We start from the raw sequence: 21,777 nt of genomic DNA, 5'->3' as shown, positions 1-21,777 counted from the left end.
CTGGCTCTGAATGACGCCAAAGGTCATGTTCTCATCCAGGACCCTGTACTGGCTCCTGAGAAAGCTGCTTCAAATGTTGCAGAGATGCCTTCTGACCTGATGGTGTGGGACAGGGCCAGGATCCCCAGCACGAAGAAATACATGGACAGCAAGAGGTTGATGTACTCCTGGGAGAATATCTGAGGCAGAAATAAAAAAAGAAACAGGAAGTCAGGGTTGCCAGTGGCTATGAGGAAACCAGAGTCCCTGCTTCCCTTCTGGAGGTTGGTCTCACCCCTTTGGAGCTAGGGAACAGTGTCAGGAATCTTAGACAATGCTAGGGGCCTTCTACCTTCTGTGGCTATAGAGAAAAAGGGAGGAACCTCAGGCCCCCCAGATGCACTCCCAAAAGAGTCTGTATGTTGGTGTCTGGTGGCTCCATTATCTGGAGACAAGCAGGATGTTTGTGCTCAGGGCCCTGGCAGAGAATCATGGGGGAGGACAGTCTGGAGTGCAATGTCCCAAGGGAGCCACCTGAATCTCAGAATGCACTCTTCCAAGTTTGGAAATATTATCAAAAATCTAGGGATTTTTTTCACAGCAGCCACCAAGGCTCCAAGCACACTAGTTACAAATTGCTTGTGCCCAGCTCCATCCTTTACATGATGCTCTTCTGGATAAGTATTCCTGTGGTGATGGCTGGAAGCGGTGACAGCAGGACCTGCCTTCTGCTTCTTGGTCTGTCAAGTGAAACTAAGAAACGTTCTCTCTTATGCTCCAAAGCCACCTGTCACTACTGTGAATTCTGGACTCTGGGAATGCTTTGCCATATCCCTTCACATTCGTCCTTTCCTGAATTTGTTTTCCTGAGGGTTACCAGCTGGGAGGGAATCATGTGCTGTGGTATGGGGCACAGAGGCACCAGGCACTCTCAAGGAGATGGTTACAGAATCTGTCTAGATGCCTGTCTGCCCACATTGCTCCCCTGCTTAAAGCCACACTCAAGAGGCTCAAGGCCTTTACCCTCACTTCGGCCCTCAGCACCTGCAATGGCCACTGTGGACCTTCTCAGTTGCAGCTCACAACACGCTGGCTGTCCTTCTCCATGCTGTGGCCACACTGGCCTTCCTGCAGGGCCCTGTCTGTGCCACAGCCCCACCACTGGCAGCAGGCCTTGCACACACTCTCCTGCCACCCAGAACATTCTCCCCTCCTCATCTAGGCCACCCTTCTTTCTTCAGCTCTCAGTTCAGAGCAGCTTTCCTTGATACAACCACATCTCAGTAATTCAGCTCACATTTACTGACTGCTTACTATGTGCATGGCATTGTATAAACAGCTGGGCATACATATGTCAAGGAAAAAGGCCTAAAGTCCCTGCCCTCATGGAGTTCATGTTCCAGTAAGGGAGAAAGAATCTCAAAAGAAACAAAAATGCAATATGTTGTCAAGTGGTGATGGGTACTTAGAAGAAAAGCAAAGTAGGGCCAGGAGACAGAAGAGAGGAGAGCTGCTCTTTTAGAGAGGTGGCTGGTGACAGCCTCTCAATGGGAAGATACCTCGTTCAGGAGTAGAACCTTAACGAAGTAAGGGAGCTACTGTGAGGGTACTCGAGGGGGGAAGAGCATTTGGGGCAGAGGGAAGGGTGGGTGCAAAGCTCCTGAGGTAGGAATGTTGCTCATGTGTGTGGGGAACAGTCAGAGCCTGTGAGTCTGGAGCTGAGGGAGTAAAGGGGCAATGTCAGGAGAGGAGGCTGGGAAGGTAAGAGGGAAAGAGACTCTGCAGTGCCATTAGAAAAACTAGATTCCTCTGGGTGAGACAGGCTAGTACTGGAGGCTGAGGGCAGGGCTGTGACATGATCAGATGGTCTGAGAGGATCCCTGTGCTGCTGCGTGGAAGACAAGGCGAGGGTGGAAGCAAACAGTTTGGTGAGGAGGGCACTGCAGTCTGGTGGATAGAGGATGGTGCTCTCGGCTGGGAGATGGAGGGAAGTGAAGAGCAGCAGTGAGATTCCAGATCTGCTCTGGAATGGCAGATGTGGGAGGTGCTGAGGGGCTGTCTGGGAGAAAGAGCAGGGAGGACAACTCCAGGGGCTTGTGCCTGGAGGGTCGAGTAGAACAGTGAGGTAGATGGAGGTGCTGCTTTTAGAGATGGGCAGGAGTAGAGGTTCATGCTAGCTTGGCTGGCTCTTTCATCCTTTCCTGGTGCTATACCTTGCCTCCATAGCACTTCCCAGACTGTAACTTCATATTTATCAGTGTGACTGACTGGTGTCCATCTCCACCAATTAATAGGAAACTCCTTGAGGGCAGGGATCATCAGCTGTTCTTCTCACTCTGGGCCTTGTACACAGCAGGCACTCAATAAATATTTGCAGAATCAATGGATAAGCAACGCAGTGGCCGATAATACAACTACTATAAGAAAAAGCCCTATGAACATGTTTCCTAGGCATGTGGGCCATGTTTTATGAAGATGTGGTATGCCTTTCAGTAGTGTTCCTTCCACGGGGGCCTTGGGGAAATCTCTCTGGCTGCAACTTATAGCTACCAGTTGGCTTGACTGTGTGGCCTATAAATTGTGCACCAGGTTGCACCAAGTCTGGCTTTCTTTGTGCTTTAGCTGCTAGAAACTCAGAGCCACACCAGTATCAGTCACTCTGACAAGAGTATCTGTCTTTCAAGTTTAGAGCCTGGGTTCAGGGTATGGTCTTCACCCTAGGCTTTGTTTTATCATATTTTAATTTTCTCCCTCACCCCAATTTCTTCCTTTACTTATGTTGCTGGGCATAATTTTTTTTGGGGGGGTATAATTTTTATAAGTTAACTTAAAACAATCAGTTTTAAAGGAGGTGGGACAAAGTAAATTTTACGATGTTGAGAAATGTCCCACTCAGGGGAGAGGAGGAAACCAGCCACCAGCCTGGAGTTTGGGAGGAATCTGTTGGCTGTGTTGTCCAGGCAGCCACTTTTCAGAAATCTTAGTGTGGACCCTCTAGAGACATGGGCAAGAGGTATGCTGTGTGCTCTGGCACCAGCAGGCTGGAACTTACCCACCTGGATTGGGGGACAGGCTGAGCATCCAATGCCTTAAAGAAAAATGCTCATACCTTCCACTGCCAGAAATTCTTTTCCGAGGGAACATAGCTGAAGGAAAGAATCTAAGTTCTAAAAATGTTAGAAGGTCTTGAGGCAAGGGGCTGGGTACGTATTCCTGGCACTCAGCATGGCAGAGACCTGAGAAATATCTGCCAAAAGCCAAGTTGGGGGCAATGGGCTAGATATACAGATGGCCACAGAGAGATTTCAAAAGTATAGAGGAGAGAAAAAGCAGAGAGAGAGATGTACCGCACAGCTCTATTTATGGAAGCTGGACTCTCAATACACACAGATACACTGACACTGTACGTTTTATAAGGAGACACACATCTGAAGACAAAGCAAACGCATTAGAGCAGATACTTCTTGTGGAGAGGGAAATGAAGGTGGGAGATGCAGGTGGGCACTAGGGGTGAAGAAGGGGCCTGGCATGGACTGATGATGGTGTGCTATGAACCAAAGCATGGAATAAATTCAACTCTTCACCCAAGGTCCAAGGGGAAAAAAACCTGTGAATCCCTCCTGTTATTTGATGGACTCTTATTTGTAAGAATAAAAAGTGAGGGAGATGCTGGAGGTGAACTGTGGTGAATCTGCCTGTGGGGGTATTCTGAAACCAGTTAAGAAGTGTAACTCTGATCCAACAATGAGGGAGCAATGGGACAGGAAACAGGAGTTAAAAATTATGTTGCTGACTCACTCACAAACTGGGAAAGATAAGGAATTTTGAAGCTACTCAATGCTGGTGAGAGTATAGGGGAGCCAGCACACTCCTAACTGTTAGAGGAAATGTAAATGGATGCAATCTTTTGGGGGGAGTTGGTACTATTTGTTCAAACTGCAAATTGAGATGTTATATGACTTGGTCCTCCTACTGCAGACATACTTGAAAATATGTGCCCAGGCCAAGATACTGTGCCTGGTGCTTGCGGCAGCACTGCTGTGATATCCCAGCACTAGACATCCCTCAAGGGCACAGCCATAAAACAGAGCCACAAACTGGTGTGCAAGAGAGTGAGGTAGATTTGACTGTGTTGATACAAAAATATCTCCATGGTAAAAGTCCTACATCTGATACATTTGTTTTAAAATTTTAATATAAATGTAGATCTATGTGTAAGAGTCACAAGAAACCAAATTAGGAAGATATGGTTCATTTACATTGTCCCTTAGATTGAAAACATTTCTTTCACCATCTACATGTATTTTTTACATGTGAATTAAAAGTTGTTCTTGAGAGCTTTTCAGTGACCAGAAAAAAAGCACTTGTGAGGCACTCCTACAAAAACAAAAGACACAATACTACAGCTAGGGTAGGATTCTAATTATGTTAAAAGCATGCTTATTAAAAGCCTGAAAGGAAACATGCCCAAATGTTAATAGCAATTGTTACCTCTGTGTATTTTTCCCTCCCTTTATGTTTTCTGCATCTTATTTTCATAATAGTGCATGTTTTATTAAAAAAAAAAAAGCTTAAGAAGAGTTTGCAGTAACATGAGAGAATGCTTATGATGTTATTAATGGGGAGTGAAAGCAGCAGCTACAAAACTGAGTACGCCACGTGGCCACAGCTACGGAGAAACCATGCACCAGGAAAACAGCGCAAGGACACACCTCCAAAGGGAATCTGTGATTGTCTCTGGTAGTGGGGTTTTGGATGACTGCTGTTTTCCCCTTTTTACTTTTCTGTGTTTTCCACGTTTTCAACACTGAGCCTGTGTAACTTTTATTGGGAAAATAAACCTCGGTAAATTAAAAAAAAAGGCAATTAGTATGGTAGAGGTGCATCAGAGACACAAGCTATATCCCGTCCCAGCATAAACAGTACAATGCAACCAAAAAACGGTATCATGAAAACAAAACAAAAAAAGCCACGCGGAGAAAAGAAATAAAAGACTATAGGGAGGAGTCCCAAACACCATCGGTGGTTATCTCTGTGTAGTTGGTCTTGAGGTGAATTATGATGACTTTTCCCCCCTCTTGCTCATTATTTTCTACAAATGAACATGCATGTCTCCTGTGATGGGAAAAATAAAACAAGACAAAGTGAAGTTATTTAACCAAATGACGCAACAAGTGACAGAAGACTTACTTTGAAAAAGAGATAGAGCCCCAAGAGCGTGCAGCTGGCGATGATGGGAAACCGGGCAGCGTCCCGGCTGGTGATGGTCTCCGGCATGTCTGAGGCGTTCTAGAGCAGACAAGAAAGGTGCCTGTTAGCAAAGGGTGTGGTTCTGGCTTCTGAGGGCTAGAGCTCACCCCATCTTCCTGACCCTAGGCCGTGGCAATGTGGTTCCCTCTGCTCACCCAGGGGCAAGATGCTCCACCCTGCCATTCTGCCATTGGGGCAATCTGGACTCTGGCACTGCATGTGTGGCAGATCTAGGGAGAAGAGTGATGGCAGAGGCAGGTATGGTATGCAATACCTGCAAGAGAATTCTGAACGCTCAGGACAGTAGAGCAGTTCTACACCTCCTGAGAACTACTCCCAGTTTCCTTATGGATTAGCTACCAGGTAGATGTGATGAATTTGTTATCCAATAGTTCGGAGTAGAAACAAATCAACAACAAATAAAACTGACAGCAACGGAAGCTGCAATTGGGCAGATGCCAAACGTGAGGAGGAGCAAATCTTGATCAAACTTAAACTTGAGGAATTTGGGAAAATTGAATCTGGTAAGAGTAAAAGCCATGATTAAATCCATAATGGCAGATGCTATAGTTGGCAACAATGTGATTTGGGTAAAGACATGACAGAGGATAAATACGTACATGAAAAAACCTCAATGTGGTCAAAATAATTTCAGCACTTTAAAAAAAGGAAAAAACTGGGAGTAGAGCAATAGCACAGCATAGAGATTTTATCAACTTCACAGAATTCCTACCAGAAACCTTTCTTTCTTTTTCTTTTTTTTTTTTTTTTAAGATTTTATTTATTTATTCATGAGAGACACACAGCTACAGAGAGAGGCAGAGACACAGGCAGAGGGAGAAGCAGGCTCCACACAGGGAGCCTGATGCGGGACTCGATCCCCGGTCTCCAGGATCAGGGCCTGAGCTGAAGGCAGCGCTAAACTGCTGAGCCACCCGGGCTGCCCCTAGAAACCTTTCTAATGAAAATCTATATCAATGGTAGTATAATTCTGGTTTAAATTTATATTGAAAAAACAGAGTTGAAAGCTTTCAAGATCATGCTCTCCATGCTCTCTCGGCTACGCAGAATCCTCAGTCGTCAAGATCCTGCCCAATGTTACTGCGGTGAAGCTTTCCCAGACTTCCCACTAGGCTAAGCTGACTCCCCCACTGCAATTCCCACTTTTCTATGTCTATTCTATTTTATATCCTAGCTACCAAAAGTCCTAGCAATGCCAGATGAGACTTCTGTTCAAGTCAAAGAGAGGTTCTCTCCACAGGCTCATCACAATGCCTGAGATTCCACTGCCACAGTGTCCATCCTGTGAATAAGGCAAAAGCATCCCTGGGACAAGGGATCATGTTCAGCCTCAGTATCTCATTAATTTTTTGGCTCATGGCTGCCTCTTAAAAAAACCAACAAAACATGCTAAAGGAGAAGCTGCCTGGCAGTTTTTGGGTCAGGTAGACCTTCTGCTCAAGGATGGAAGGAAAAATGCAGAAGGGGAAGGAGATGAAGTCAGAGAGCAGTAAACCCATGAAATGGTCATGAAATAGAACCGGGAGGCGGGGAGCTAGGATGTGCATACACTATTGGTTCTGGTCCAGTCTTTTGGGGAGTATAACTCAGCAGGTGCTTCAAGTTGTAGTTTGCATGGGCCCAAGGATACAGAGAAGGGTCAGAGAGCAAGAAGCACACAAGGCTCTTAATCACAGGAAAAAATGTTCATCCTCACCTTTTTTTTCATTCTCATTTTTAATAAGAGAAACTCTAGTTGAAGTTCACTAAGATTCCATTTTTCATCTATCAGAATAGCAAACATCCCCATGCTAGATAACAGACTGAGCTGGTAAGGTTATGGGGAAACAGGTACACCCTTGGTGCCTTCAGGAGGGTAAACTGGTCTCCCTGCAAAGAGCACACTTACATATTTGTCAAAATCACAAGTGCATATACCCTTGACCAAGCAATTCCACTTCAGGGAATTTTTCCTACAGATAAAATTGACACATATGCAAATAATACATGTAAAGTAAAATCAAGGTATTCAGTGCTCTATTAATGGCTTGCTGGGTGACTGAGGCAAATCCTTCACTGAGTCTCAGTTTAAACTCCTCTGTCAAACAGGATCACAATCTCTAGCTTTATTTACCTCTAAAAGGGCCAAGGGACTTCCACCAAATGAGATATGGGATGTGAAATAGCCTGGCAAACTATAAAATACCGTGACTGTATGAGGAGCTGATATTGTCAGGGAGAGGTGAGTGGGGAGGCACTTCATCAAAACCCAACATATGTATGACTGAGGTGCCTGGGAGACCCTCCTTTCTGGAGCACCCAGGGGCAGCTCTGCTGGAAGGAGGGGGTGGGACAGGTAAGCAGTACTGACACAAAGAGGCAGGGTTCTCTCCCTCTTCCTACTTCCCCAGCCCTGGGTTTCTTTCTTTCCTTTTTTTTTTTTTTTTTTTTTAAGATTTTATTTATTGATGAGAGACAGAGGCAGAGACACAAGCAGAGAGAGAAGCGGGCTCCATGCAGGGAGCCCGATGTGGGACTCGAACCCGGGTCTCCAGGATCACATCCTGGGTTGAAGGCAGGTGCCAAACCACTGAGCCACCCAGGCTGCCCCCAGCCTTAGGTTTCTTTCTGCTTTTGGCAGCAGTGTGCCATGGGGCTTGGGAAAGTTCCCCCACCTCTCCATGCGCTTCCACATATATGTCCTGTGTAGCAGGGGCGTAGGTACAAATGTATATTAGACAGCTGTTAATCTCAAAGAGTCCACAGGCAGGCAGGCAGGTCACTTAAACACTGACACTTAAACAGAATATCACAATACGGTGTGACACATGACAAAATAAGATGTATGCTGCTGTGATACCTGGTACAAGTGCCAAATGGTTGGGAGAGGGCTCTGATGTTAGAAAGCCCAGCCCAACTTCCAGCTCTGCCTCCTCCCAGCTCTGAGGCCTGGGAATGTTACTCTCTCAGAGCCTTGGTCTCCTCAGCTATATGATGAGTTTTAGGATTCTACAACCCTTTTTTTTTTTTTTTTTTTAAGATTTATTATTTATTTATTTAAGAGAGCATGTATGTGCAAGCACAAATCGGGGTGGGGGCAGAGAGAAAAGCAGACTCACTGCTGAACAGGGAGCCCTACTCAGGGCTGGATCCCAGGACGACACAGGGCTCGATCTCAGGATGTTGAGATCATGACCTGAACTGAAGGCAGATGCTTAACCAACTGAACCATTCAGGTGCCCCAGGATTCTATGACCTTTGCACTGGAAATACTTAGTGTTGTGCCTTGAGCTGTCACACGAGCTGTCTAGATTATCTGTATTATTACTAGTATGTATAAGGCAATCACAAGAAAGCAGTCGGCACTTTGGTAAAGCCCTGAAGGTCAAGCACAGGTTCTGGTAGGGGGTAGGAGCCATATACACACTGACTGAGTTGAGGAATTTGCTCTGTGTACAAAGAAAGGAAACACAAGGCAGACAGACCTGCAGGTGCAGAGAAGGTGGGACTCTGGCCTCACTTATAAATCAGGGCCATGGCTCATGTCCACATATTCCCTGCATCCTGGGTGGGAAGAGGCTTAAAATTACTTGTGAACAAGCCAAGTACATGTTTCACTATACAGAGGACTCTGGGCGCCTCTGAAGGTGACTGTGTAAATATCCAAGCTGCAATGTTGAGTCAGACGGAAGACTGGAAATCTGACAGTAAAGGTACTAAGGATAACACTTATGGAGCACATTCCATGTGCCAAGCCCTGTTCTAGGTGCTTTACATGATTTCATCCTCACAAAAACTCTTTGAAGCAGGTATTTTTAAGAGCTCCACTTTACAGATAAGAAAACTAAGGCTCAGGGAGGTGAGGTACCTTGCTTAAAGTTACACTTGTGAGTGGTGGAGCCAGGATTCAAACACAGGATTCCAGTGTCCAAACTCTTAGCCACTACTTCCTAGATAACCTCTCTTTCCTACCAGGAAATTTCTGCTGGCAAGATGTGATATGATGCTCAGGGAGCCTGTGACAATGGAACAGTTATCCTTTGAGGAACTTGGGTGGCTCAGTCAGTTAGGCATCTGACTCGCTTAATTTCAAGCTTAGGTCATGATATCAAGGTTGTGATGGAGCCCTGGATCGGGCTTGGCACTGGGTGCAGAGCCTGCCAAGATTCTTTCTCCCTCAGTTCCCCACCCCAAAACAAAACAACCCTCCCCCAAGAGTTAACTTTTGTTGTTACAAAAATACAAAAAGTTAAAAAAAGTTGTTAGGATTTTCTAATTCCATGTAGATTGTCAAGCCAGATGCTCTTAGGCAAATGCAATAGCTCCCCAAACATAAAACATAATTTGTGTGTGTGTGTGTGTGTGTGTGTGAAGCTGACACAAATAGCAGAAATAAATTTAGCTTCCAGTAACATTCTGGATGTTATCAGGACAGAAGCAAAAGCAGCAAGGGAAGACAGATACCTGGCCTCAAGTCATTGGCTCGGCCTGACCTCTGGGAGTACTGCTTCCAGGCCATGCCCTAGAAATGATCTGGAATTTATGGACCATTCTGTTACTCTGTAACCCCAGCTGGAGACCCCAGGGTCTCATCTTCTTCCCATATTCACTCACTCACTCACCTCACCATGACTGCTTCCTAAGCATTTCTAGAACTAACCCCCAAACTCCAATCCTGTGCCCCACTACAGTCTTCACTGCAACCACCTCACCAGCCTCCTTCCTGTTCTTCCTCCCTCCCATCACTGAGTTCTTTCTGAAGCCTAGACCTGATTGTATCACATACCTGGCTCACAAAGCCCTGGAGACTGGACTACTGCGCAGCCATTACACAGGAATTGAGGTCACTGCTGGTGGGGGTATAAATTTACACATCTCTATGATGCATAATCTGAATCAAACATGCACGTAGCCTTTGACCCAGCAAATCAATTTCAAAAGAAAAAAAATCGTTCTACGAATATAGACGAGTGTGACATAACAAACATATAAGGAGATTAATTTCAGCATGGATTGTAATAGGAAAAGACGGACACTTGTATAAACAACTAGCAGAGGACTCTAAGTTGGAGGTTCTCACACGAGCACATATCAGAATTGTCAGGAGGGCTGGAGAAAAAAAGACTATCAGGCCCACCTTGAATTTCTGATTCAGAATCTGCATTTTTAATAAGTTCCCAGGTGATGTTGCTGCTGCTGGTGGTCCAGTGATCACATTTTGAGAACCAGTGCTCTAAACAGATTGTGGGATACAAGTAGGACATCATATAGCTATTAAAGAACAGAGGGATGCCTGAGTGGCTCAGTCGGTTAAGTGCCTGTCTTCGGCTCAGGTCATGATCCCAGGGTCCTGGAAATCGAGCCCTGCATGGGGCTCCCAGCTCAGCAGGGAGTCTGCTTCTCCCTCTGCCCCTCTCCCTTGCTAGTGCTCTCTCTGGAGCATGCTATCTCTCAAATAAAATCTTCTTCTTTTTTTAATCTCAAATAAAATCTTGTAAAGAACATGACCACTCCATATGTACTGATATATTTGACCTCCAACATCTATTTGGTGAAAAAAGCAAGGTGCAAAAAAGTGTATTTATAACAAAATTTAAGTTATAATGCAAAAATGAGGGGAAAGCATATGCTTATTTGTAAAGGCACAAATTTATTGGATGGATATCTAAGAAACAGGTAACAGGGGCTGCCTCTAGGGAGGGAGATTAGGTAGCTGGGTAGGACAGAGGTTTTCATGATACCCTCTGCACCTTTGGAATTCTGTACCATGGGCATGCATTACTTACCCTCCCTGCATAAAATAATGATGCAGATTTGCAGGTACTGACATAGAAAAACGACCAAGACATAGTATTAAAAACAAAAAAAATTAAACTGCAGAGCGGTCTGTGCTGTAAAATCCCATTGTTGTAAAAATAAATTTACATTTGTATACACACATAGGCACACACATTTGTATTTACATGGAAAAAGTTCCAGAAGGTTACACACCAATAACCAGGTTCCTTCAAGGAGTGGTACTAAGGAGGCTTTTCCTTTATACTTTTCCATGGCCTGGAAATTTTTTTTTTTTTTTTTTTTACACAAGTGCAAGTATGTGGTCATTTTGTAACTATGAAAATCAATTGTTGTGTTGCCTTCAGGATTCTGTTGTACAGAATGGCTGCAGGCTGCCTGAGCATCTTCCTGTTAAGTCCTCCAAGGCCCTGCCCCTGGCTCACATCACACTCCTCATTGCCTCCCTGAATGTGCCCTGCAATGCCATGCCTCCCTCTCTCCTGTTCTGCTTGCTGAACTTTCGCCCATCCATGCAAAGGCAGCTGTGGCCTCCTCTGGAAGGCATATCAGGATTCAGTTTAGTCAGCTGCTCACACATCTGCTTCTCTGTGGGGACTGAGAAGGGCCTGGCCTTCGTTGTTCCAGCACCCCTGATACCCAGCCCCTGGGCAGGGTACCAGGGGTGCTGGCACAGAGCAGAAGCCCAATCCAGTTGGCTGAGGGGCTCCTCTGAGTTACAGGCCAAGAAGGGCCTTTGAAGTAATCTGATCTCCAGCTATTGCTTGGGCTGGGATTTGCTCCCTTCTGGGAACATAAGTCTCTGACAGGGATGGGCACCCCTCTAAGACCGCTCCTCCCACAGCTGCTTCTTCCCAACATACTCCTGGATGCTCCACCTTCTTCTCTCCATGATTTCACAATTTGCCCTGCCTGTTATGGACAACTTGGCTCCATGGAGAATTCTGTCCTCACATGCCCTCTCTCAGCTGGCTTTAAGGTCTAACACTGGTGGGAAGTCAAAACTCCTGGGCCCCCACACTAACTTTTCTCTCTCCTTTCCACATGACCAGGGAAACATGACTCAGGGCAGGAAAAGGGAAGTGTTTGGCTTGTTTTTTCCCCTGGGCCCAAATGCCACTTGTGTGGGTCTTTAGAAGCACCTGTACCAAGGGCAGCCCTGGACTAGGTCTAGCAACACCCAGTTCTGCCCCTAACTGGCAGCGGGATCACGAGTAGTCATTTCTTTGACCCTCAGTTTCTTTCTCCATACGACAGGGAAAATAAAACTGGTTTCATCTGTAACATTTAGTTGGTGGGAGAATCAAAGAAGGTGAAGGCTTTGCAAACCTTCAGAATATCCTGGTTACTAGTGGTGGGTCTGGCTGTCTGCGATTTCATGCAGCCTTAGGGGATGGTGGGGGAGGTATTTAGAGGCTATGGTGGATCGAAAGCTCTTTTCTATGCATGCCCTCTGTTCCCACATCAGACCTTCCACCAACTCCTAAACTAACTTTTTTTTTTTTTAGATTTATTTATTTGAGAGAGGAAAGAGAGCATGAGCATGAGTGGGAGGGGCTGAGAGGGAGAGGGAATCTCAAGTGGACTCTATGCTCAACTCGGCTGGATACAGGGCTCCATCTCACCACCCTGAGATCATGACCCAAGATGAAACCAAGAGTTGGACACTTAACTGACTGCACTACCCAGGCGCCCCTCTCCTAAACTGTCTTGTACTGCTGCTTACTTGATTTACTGCTTGGAATGCCTTCTGGCTGAAATTCTGCCTCTGCACCAAGACTTAAGCCCACCTCCAGCGTAAAGCCTCTCTGCTCTGCCTCAAGTATGCTCAAACTTTCTACTTAAACCCCACAGTGCTACTGTACTGCAATCACATTGCTAATTATTCTTCCTCTGTCCAGGCACCTAAAGTCCTTGGTAACAGGGCTGACTTACTCATTTTTGACCCTCCACCCCCTATGACAACAGTGAAAGTTCAGGAAATTCTGTTGTTGGTAAAATACTTCAAGAGATTAATGATCCTTGTGTAGAAGACACCAAGGAGAATTACTCAGTTTTGGGAGCCCCTTAGATCAAGCTGCCCAGTTCATGCCATGCTGCCTTTACCTCCTTTGTCCTGGTCTATTTCAAAACCTCCTTCTGCACCAAGGGTCTGCAAAAAGGCATGGCAGCAGGGAAGCTGAAGGCCACCTGAACTCTGCTTAGAAGAGCCCTGCTGACTACTCCCCTTTGTGTCTGCCCTGCTGACTACTCCCCTTTGTGACTGCCCACAGAAGGAGCCAACAGAGAGTTCTCTGATCTTGGGGAAGGAAGGTGGCAGACCTCAAGTTGGGTAATGTTTTGAGAACCTGCACTTGAGCAGTTTCCAAAGTGGCAACTGCTTTGTGGACCTGCCCTCTTTGGGTAAGACAGCTTCCGTTTAGGTTCAACTTCAGGTTTAGGTAGGGGAGGAGCTACAGATCAGGAAGGGAAAGGATGACAGGAAATGGAAGCCACTGGTGCTAGGGGCTGGAGAGGACTTAATATAGAGAAGAAGATGGAGGGTGGGGAGAGATGATGGAATCCTCCTAGGTACCCAATGGGACATTTGTTGAGGAAGGTCAGGAATGGGTCTGGCCTGGTCTGGTAAGAGAGGCCAACAGCAGTTCAAGTTGCTCAGCAGGTGAGCCCAGTGTGGTGGAGGGACTGTCTCAGGGCGCACCGGGAGAAAAGCTACTTTGAGGGAGGGTCAGGTTCTGGGGTGAGAACAGGGTGAGGATTTGGGAACAGGGTCTGGGCTCGGTCTAGAACAGGTCCAAGACTGAGTGTCTACCAGTTAGGGAGAGCAAATCAGCAAAAGAAGGTGTCTATGCTTGCTTTAAAAAAAAAAAAAAAAAAAAAAAGAGGTGCTAGGATGCTAGGTTCTGAGAGGCTGGCTGAGTGGAACTGGTCTGAGAAGTGATGCAAAAACTGGGGCCTGAGCTGTGCCTATATCCTTGAGTTAATTTTCTGAGGCGGTGCAAGGGCCTGATCTGGTGGTTCTAGAAGAGCACACTACAGGCCACAGATTCCAGTTAGACAGGTGTCACCGTTTCAGGATGGGTCTGGATCCTAGAATTTGCCCTAGGGTGGATGTGGCAAGGTTTCCAACGGAGGAATGACAGGGGATTATACCATTCAGTTGTCAGGACCAGAGCGCATCAGGTACAGATGGGGGTTGACTCAGAGCGCAGGATGAGGTGTGTCCCATATGGGATGAGCAGCCGGAGCAGAGAGTGGGGCCAGGCTGGCTGGGTCCAGCAGGCTCAGAATACATGCCCGAATCGCAATGTGAGGCTGACAGTGTTTGCAGCATGATGCACAGAGGAAGGGATGTGTCAGGGTCCGAGTGGGGGTAGAAGCCGGTCCCTATCTGAAAAGGTGTCAGATCCCGGGGCAGCTAAGGCCAGCTCCCGGATGTGGGCTCGGGGTGGGGAAGCGGTGGTGATCCGTGCCGGCAAGCGTCAGCGTCCGGGGAGAGGAGGTGTCTGTCCTGCTAGGGCGGGCGTGCGGAAGGTCTGTGTCAGTCATGTCCCGGGTAGGAGATGGAAAGCGCGCGCGGTTTTGCCTCGGACCCTACCTTGCCGCGGGCGCAGCGCACGGAGCGCAGGGCGCCGAAGAAGATGGGCAGCAGCGCCATGAGCAGGAGGCTGCCGTAGGCCAGCGCGATGCCCTCGGGCGTGGAAGGCGGCCGCGTCGTGCCGTTGGCTGTGCCGCCTGCCTCGGCGCTGCCGTTGTGCGGGTCGCTGAGGGCCGAGTCCATGGCGACGCTGCGCTCGGGGTCCGCTCCGGCCGCCGCAGCAGAGACACAGACGGGAAGACGGGCGCTGCGGGGAAAAGCCACGTTCCCTTAAAGAAACAGGAAGTGACGTGCAGCCCTCGCCGGTCCGCGCCGCGCACGCGTGCGCGTTCACGTCTCCCCGCCCGCGCGCCCTCTACCGGTGGCGGAGGGCTGGGCGACCCGTTGCTAAGCAACTCCCGAGCGGTGGGGGAGGGAACTCGCAACCACCGCGGTGGGCATCGGCCGTCCCTAGCGAGAGCTGAGGGTCCTGTGCCCCGGGCCTCGCCGACTTCCTCCACCCAGGCTGTTCCGCTCCCCTCAAGTCCTCATCCTAATAACTAAGAATTTGTTCATTCATGACTGATTCATCCAATATTCAGCTGTTCCTTAACCCCTTAAATATTTGATGCCCAGACGCTGTCCTGGGCTCTGGGGACACAGAGAAGAACAATACAGGCAAGAGTCCGTCTCAATACTCTGAGACTGAAAGCTTGCATTTTTAGTGCGGTGGTTGGGGAAGATGTTGGATAGACCATAAAATGAATAAAATAAATAAAAATTGATATCTGGAGGATGTCCGTGTGTACTTATGTTTTACATAGTATGCTAATGGACTTAAATAATTCAAAGGGACTTCCCTCTCTAGGAATCTAGTTCACTTCTGCACGTGGCTTGGGCCAGGGTGGTTCCCGTCAGTTTCAGAGGACAGATACCAGGTGGCTGGCTCTGCAGGTGGACAGTCCTGTGGAGCTTTCAAAGTATGTGTGTCTAGGGCTGAGGAGGTATGGGTAGGAGTAACCTGAACTTGGGTGCAGCCCCGTGCTGTCTGGGGCTCTTGCCTATGCAATTGCTGTCCTGGTTAAAAGCTGGAGAAAGTATGTGGCAGGCAAACTGAGAAGTTTGCACCATGCAGACACCTACCACTAGAGAAACTTTGGGCCAGTAAGTAGTGGAGAAAAAAAGCATGCTCTCCAGGAACCCAGAAGGTAAGCCAACCTGAAGCGAGGAAGAGAAGATCCATTCCTCTCCGATGTCCCTTTGGTACACTGTACTGAAAAAGCTTAACCATGTCAGCTGGGAAAGGAGAGAACAAGGCCCAGCTCCATTAGTACAGAGTGGACAAAACAAGTAGATTTAAAGCTGAGAAGGTATAAGTTGATAAATGACACAATATAAAATCACATGGCCTGGTCCAAGCTTAACAGGTGGTGAGGTGGGGTTGGAACATGGGTTTCACGGGGAGGGCAGACAGAGGTAAGAAGTCAGACTACAAGAAGTTTTTTGTTTTGTTTTGGGTGTTTTTTAGAGGGCAGGGACAGAGGGAGAAGGAAAGAGAGAATCTTAAGCAGGCTCCATACCCAGCACAAAGCCCAAGGTGGGGCTCCTTGCAGGGCTCAATTCATAACCCTGAGATCACGATCTGAGCTGAAATCAAGAGTTGAGATGCTTAACTGACTGAGTCACCCAGATATCCCAGACTATAACAGTTTGAATAATAGAGTTGTTTTGGGGCACCTGGGTGGCTTAGTTCGTTAAGTGTCTGACTCTTGATCTCAGCTCAGGTCTTGATCTCAGGATGTAAGTTCAAGCCTCAAGTTGGGCTCCACAGTGGGCATGGAGCCTACATTAAAAAAAAAAAAAAAAAAAAGAGTTGTTAGTCTAGTGTGTGCCAGGCACTGAACTAGTAACTTCATGTATGTGTAGGTGTCTGTGTGTCTGTGTGTGTTTTATCTCCATAACATTAGTAAGAGATGATTACTCCCATTTTACAGATGAGGAAACTGAGCCTCACAGAGGTAAGCTAAACTAGCCAGACCAAGGTTACACAGCCAGAATAGAAGAGGAGACTCTTGAACTCAGGTCTGTAGGACTCCAAAGCCTTTGCTCTTTGCAACATTTCAGCTACAAGGAAGCTAAGGAGTTTGGACCAGAATAACTTAGTTCTGGGCAGATGGAGTACAGTTTCAGGCTGTGTTTTTCAATAAGCTGGACATGACTTGAATGGATGGAAGGCAGTGTGCCTGATGAATTCATCCATCAATAATTCAGGTCACCGGATTTGCCCAGCAACCAGGCCTCACAGCTCTGTGCCTCCTCATCTGAGAGTTCGTGATTGGAAATTGGAGACACTCCTGCTTCCCACTGGGCTGAGCATTTGATTTAGTTTGTCTAGGGCAGATCTGGCCATCTCTCTTTACACTCCAGAGTCGGAGATTGTGAATATGACCCAGGGAACTAAGGGGGTGACCAAGCTCAGAAAGATCCTGTCAAGGCTTCTGGAGGGTTGGATTTCTGGTTTGGAGCAGACCTGTCTGGATTTTGTCTGAAAACAGGGATGAAGCAGTCTGTAGGTGGGTGCCCTGAGGCTTTATCTGCCGAAGCCTCCTTTACGGGGTTACTTTCCCAGAGGATATCTGAACTGAGGTCAAGAATGTAGCTTGTTTAGTGTCTGGGATAAATTACCAAATATTTGTTTTAGAGAAGGATGTAGCCCCACTCTCCTGTTCACTCATACTCAGTCACTGTGGATGGATTTCAGATTTTTTTCAGATTATTTATTTATTTATGAGAGACACAGAAAGAGACAGAGACATTGGCAGAGGGAGAAGCAGGCTCCCTGTGGGGAGCCCGATGTGGGACTCAATCCCAGGACCTCAGGATCACGACCTGAGCCGAAGGCAGACACCCAACCACTGAGTCACCCAGGTGCCCCCGGATTTCAGATTTTCCAACTTTTTCTCATATATACTTACACACATACTAGCATAATATTATGCATTTACGCATAATATTAAATGTTTAATTATTTCTAAAAATAACAAGCAAAGATCATGAATGGATGCCGAAACTATTGTAAGGTTTGAGGAACAGGCTATCCATACAGTCTTAGAGCATTACCCTACAGCTTACCTATTAATTACAAAAGGAAAAAGTTTCCTTTATGATGGAGTGACAAAATGGGATGCGATGGGATAAAATGACCAGATGTGCTATGATGCACATGATACATCATCTGTGTGGCCTTCTTGTCAAACATGCTTGACCCACATCTACTCATGAAGGAACATCAGAAAAAGTCAGAAAAATACAGACTGTGGAATATTCTACAAGTGAACTAGCCTGGCCTCTTTGAAAATGTCAGTACCATGTAAAAAAAACTCCATGGGGATTGTTGCAGATGAAAGGAGAGAAGTATAAAATACCATCCGTGATTGGATCCTGGGTCACAACATTTTTAAGTAGGCTGTAAAGAAAATTTTCAGATGAATGAGGAAATTTGAATATAGATTGTTTGGGTGTGATTGTATTGTGGTTGTAGGACCTTCCTAATGAAGGTGTGGTGCCCAGGTTAGCCCCATCAGCATCACCTGGGAACCTAGAAGAAATGCAGAATCTCAGCTCCACCCCAGATCTTACTGGATCTCCAGCCGATCCACATGCACAGGTAGTCTGAGAAACGCTGGTGTAGGAGAAGCTCTTTATTCGTGGGCCCAACCCAGGGCCCAGGTAGTCCCATGTTCTTGATCTTCTGAGAGAATGGGCCAGAAAGCAGTAAAACTGTATAAATGTTTGTCATTCCTATTATCTGCCAAGACCACAGGGTCTTCACATATATGTGCTCAATAAATGTTTATATATGGATGAGTGAATATATTGTTCTCTCAACCTAGCCTTTACTTTCTCACCCTATAATCCCTCAGAGCTTGAGTTGAACATCAGCTCTGTGTTGGGTTCCAAAGTCAGGGAATCCCAAGGAACCCCTGTATTTCTAGCAGGATGGAGCTGGCATAAGTATCCCAGGGGGCTTACTAAGATAAAAGAAACAGAGAGAAACACTTTGGTGCCTCTGCACCTTCTTGCCTTAAGGCTGAAATCCTCATTTGGAAAAATCTTTTTGGAGGCCCAAAGTGCTCATGTGAATTATTTTCAGCTCCACAATCCTAGAGTAATTCTTGCTCAGGTCTATTAGGGGACAGATCGAAGGATTTCCAGCAGTGTTTGTTATTTTTCTTGGTAGCAGGAGGTTAAAGCAAACCTAGGCATGTGTCACTGGGGAAAGGATTGACAAAATATGCTGGATGTATATACGTGAGATGCTGGGCAGCAACAAGAAGCACAATCTGAGAGCACACTAAGCAAGGGTGATGTTGCCTCCTGGTTTGGGGAGAACAATCATGCTATATGCCCTTTTATTATTATTATTATTTAAAGGATTTTATTTATTTATTTGACAGAGAGAGAGAGAGTGAGAGAGCACAAGCAGGGGGAGCAGCAGAGGGAGAAGGAGAAGCAGGCTCCCCACTGAGCAGGGAGCCTGTTGTGGGGCTCTATGTGGGGCTCAATCCTACGACCCTGGGATCATGAAGGCAGATGCTTAATCGACTGAGCCACCCAAGTGCCCTGCACTGGCCTCATTAGTGATAGAATCCCTTGCACTCTCAAAAGGGTACCAGTTGGGAGGATAATGTATGGTCACTTTCATGGGTCAAGTAGAAGCAGAGCCTGAGGTGAGGATTCTTGTTTAAGTGATTCCAAGGAGGAATGTTCTTAGGAGGAGGAAGGGTATGAGGGAATGCAGGAGATAAAAGGCTAAGTGAAAAGGAGGTCTTGGCCAGAGACTCCTTTCACTGTGACCTGAAAAGAGAGCTCTGGGGCACAGACTTCACCACAGTATTGTTCTTGCTTTGAGCCCAGGCCTCTTGTACCGTGTACCTGTTAGTCATTGGCCACAGCTAGGAGTCAGGGGAGAGATACCCTGGCTAGTTGGCTCCTGTTTGACCAAGGGCAATTCTCCAGAGAAGGTGGTCATGGTGAATGGCTCTCAGTCAACACCCCCAACAGCTAGGGGTTCGGCCACTATGTCTCCTGAAGGGGATCTGGGTAGGGTACCAAATGCCTTCCTTATAATCTCCCTAATCTTTAACAACATGTATAGATCTTTAAAATGTGGAGCTGAGGAGCACCTGGATGGCTCAGGGGTTAAGTTACTTTGGCTCAGGTCATGATCTCAGGGTCTGGGATCGAGCCCCACTTCCATTTCCTGCCCAAGGGGGAGTCTGCTTCTCCCTCTGCCCCTCCCACTACTTGTGCTCTCTCCCTCTCCCTCTCTCTCAAATAAGTAAATAAAATCTTTTTTAAAAATGTGGAGATGAGCATTAAGAAATGTATGATATGATTTGCATAAATTAAAAGTACATATCACATAAGAACATTGAAAATCTAACAAGAATATTTTAGAATATTATTATTAAAGAGTATACATCAAGCACATTTGAATGGTTCCCAATAGAGGGATTCCAATGAGAGTGGGAATTGGGGATTAAAACAATAACAACAAGGGACTCCTGGGTGGTTCAGCGGTTAAGCGATAAGCCTTCGGCCCAGAGAGTGATCCTGGAATCCTGGGATCAAGTCCCACATTGGGCTCCCTGCATGGAGCCTGCTCCCCCCTCTGCCTATGTCTCTGCCTCTCTGTCTCTCTCATGAATAAATAAATAAAATTTTAAAACATAAAAATAAAACAATAACAACAGGGGCACCTGGCTGGCTCAGTTGGAAGAGAATGCGACCCTTGATCTCAGGGGGGCATGAGCTGGAGCCCCACATGGGGTGCAGAGATTACTAAAAATTCATAAACTTTAAACTACAACAACAACAACAACAACAACAAAATTTACATAAATAAAACAAAACAGGAGCTTTGCCAGAAAATGGTGAAGATAGTCTGTCATGAAGGAATGAATATGATGAACTCATCCCTCTGCTTCTGAGATTCAGAAAATATGGGATGCCTGAGTGGCTCAGCAGTTTAGCGCTGCCTTCGGCCCAGGGCGTGATCCTGGAGTCCCAGGATCGAGTCCTACATTGGACTCCCTGCATGGAGCCTGCTTGTGTCTCTGCCTCTCTCTCTCTCTCTCTCTCTCTCTCTCTCTCTCTCTCTGTCTCTCATGAATAAATAAATAAAATCTTAAAAAAAAAAAAAAGAAAATACATTGGGCACCTGGCTGCCTCAGTCACTGGAGTCTATGACTCTTGGTCTCTGGATCATGAGTTCAAGCCCCACGTTAGGCATGGAGCCTACTTACAAAAGAAAAAAAAATACAAGATCTTTGAAGACTTGAAGAAAAAACGGTCCTTTCAGAGTTCCGTTTGTTCTTTGTGGGGCTGCGGATGGAGGCTGGATCTGCAAAAGGAGTGACAAGTGCCCTTCTGACAGTGAGTCAGATTCGGATTCTTTGGTTTGCGAGGACTGAAACTCAGCCGGAAGCACTTTTAGGGAAAGATGGGAATGTTTGGCTCTTGAATTCCAAGGAAGGTGTAAATAACTGAACCACTGGACAACTGGACAGGATAGGCAGGGACAGAGCTGGGCCTCAGTTACCCCCAGCAACTGGGTCATCTATGCTGCCAGATTCTCTCTCTGCTTATCTCTGCATGCTGTATTTATTCTCTTTCACAGCAAACCTCTGTGCTACAAATGGTACCCCATGAACTGACTTAACATGTAATGATTTGCCTCTGAAACCCGGAGGCTCCTGGGTTCAAAAACCCTCTTGGTTCAGTGTGGTCATGATGTCCAAAAGGCCTCTGGGGTGGGTGAGAGTTCCATTACACGGTCTGAGTCAGGGGTCAGTGAGGATTTCTGTAATCACAGACCAAGCCAGAGGGTGTTGGAATGATGAAATGTTAAGAGCCACAGGATGCACAATGCACTCATGGTGGAAGTGTCATTGTCTTGGCATGGGTGTTTTTCCTAGGGAGAGAAAGGTGTATATGTTTAATATGGGAAGATAATTTGACAATCTGCATGAGCTGAATGTGAGACCTTAAGAGCTCTGGCTGGCAAGTGCTGAGGAAACAGAAATGGCAAATCTGCTTTGCGTTAGAAATGAACAGGAGGGAGAGAAAGAGATAAGCAAAAATGAAGGGGAGGATGGAGGAAGGAGAGGAAC

The 21,777-nt window shown here is 46.6% G+C and overlaps 1 protein-coding gene across 8 annotated transcripts in view; it reads right to left on the bottom strand.

Moving 5' to 3' along the window:
• HM13 (histocompatibility minor 13) overlaps window positions 1-14,904 on the bottom strand; it is a 40,516-nt gene extending 25,612 nt beyond the window's left edge. For 2 of the 8 annotated variants that reach the window (XR_005377732.1, XM_038571912.1), the window contains exons 1-4: window positions 14,624-14,904; window positions 5,170-5,268; window positions 4,692-4,820; window positions 97-179 (exon numbers count right to left, since the gene is read on the bottom strand). Coding sequence is in view for 6 of the 8 variants with exons in the window: in XM_038571912.1 (XP_038427840.1) it covers window positions 97-179; window positions 4,692-4,820; window positions 5,170-5,268; window positions 14,624-14,806 (494 nt within the window). In the remaining 2 variants the exon portion in view is untranslated. The remainder of the gene's footprint in view (window positions 1-96; window positions 180-4,691; window positions 4,821-5,169; window positions 5,269-14,623) is intronic. The other 6 variants (XM_038571913.1, XM_038571915.1, XR_005377733.1 and 3 more) reach the window with 6 other exon arrangements.
• Window positions 14,905-21,777: the final 6,873 nt, after the last annotated feature.

The sequence above is a fragment of the Canis lupus genome, chromosome 24 (genome assembly GCF_011100685.1).
Source record: "Canis lupus familiaris isolate Mischka breed German Shepherd chromosome 24, alternate assembly UU_Cfam_GSD_1.0, whole genome shotgun sequence".
In the NCBI taxonomy this organism is placed as follows: domain Eukaryota; kingdom Metazoa; phylum Chordata; class Mammalia; order Carnivora; family Canidae; genus Canis; species Canis lupus.
Note: the sequence above shows the minus strand (reverse complement) of the source record. Positions and strands in the feature narration are given on the sequence as shown.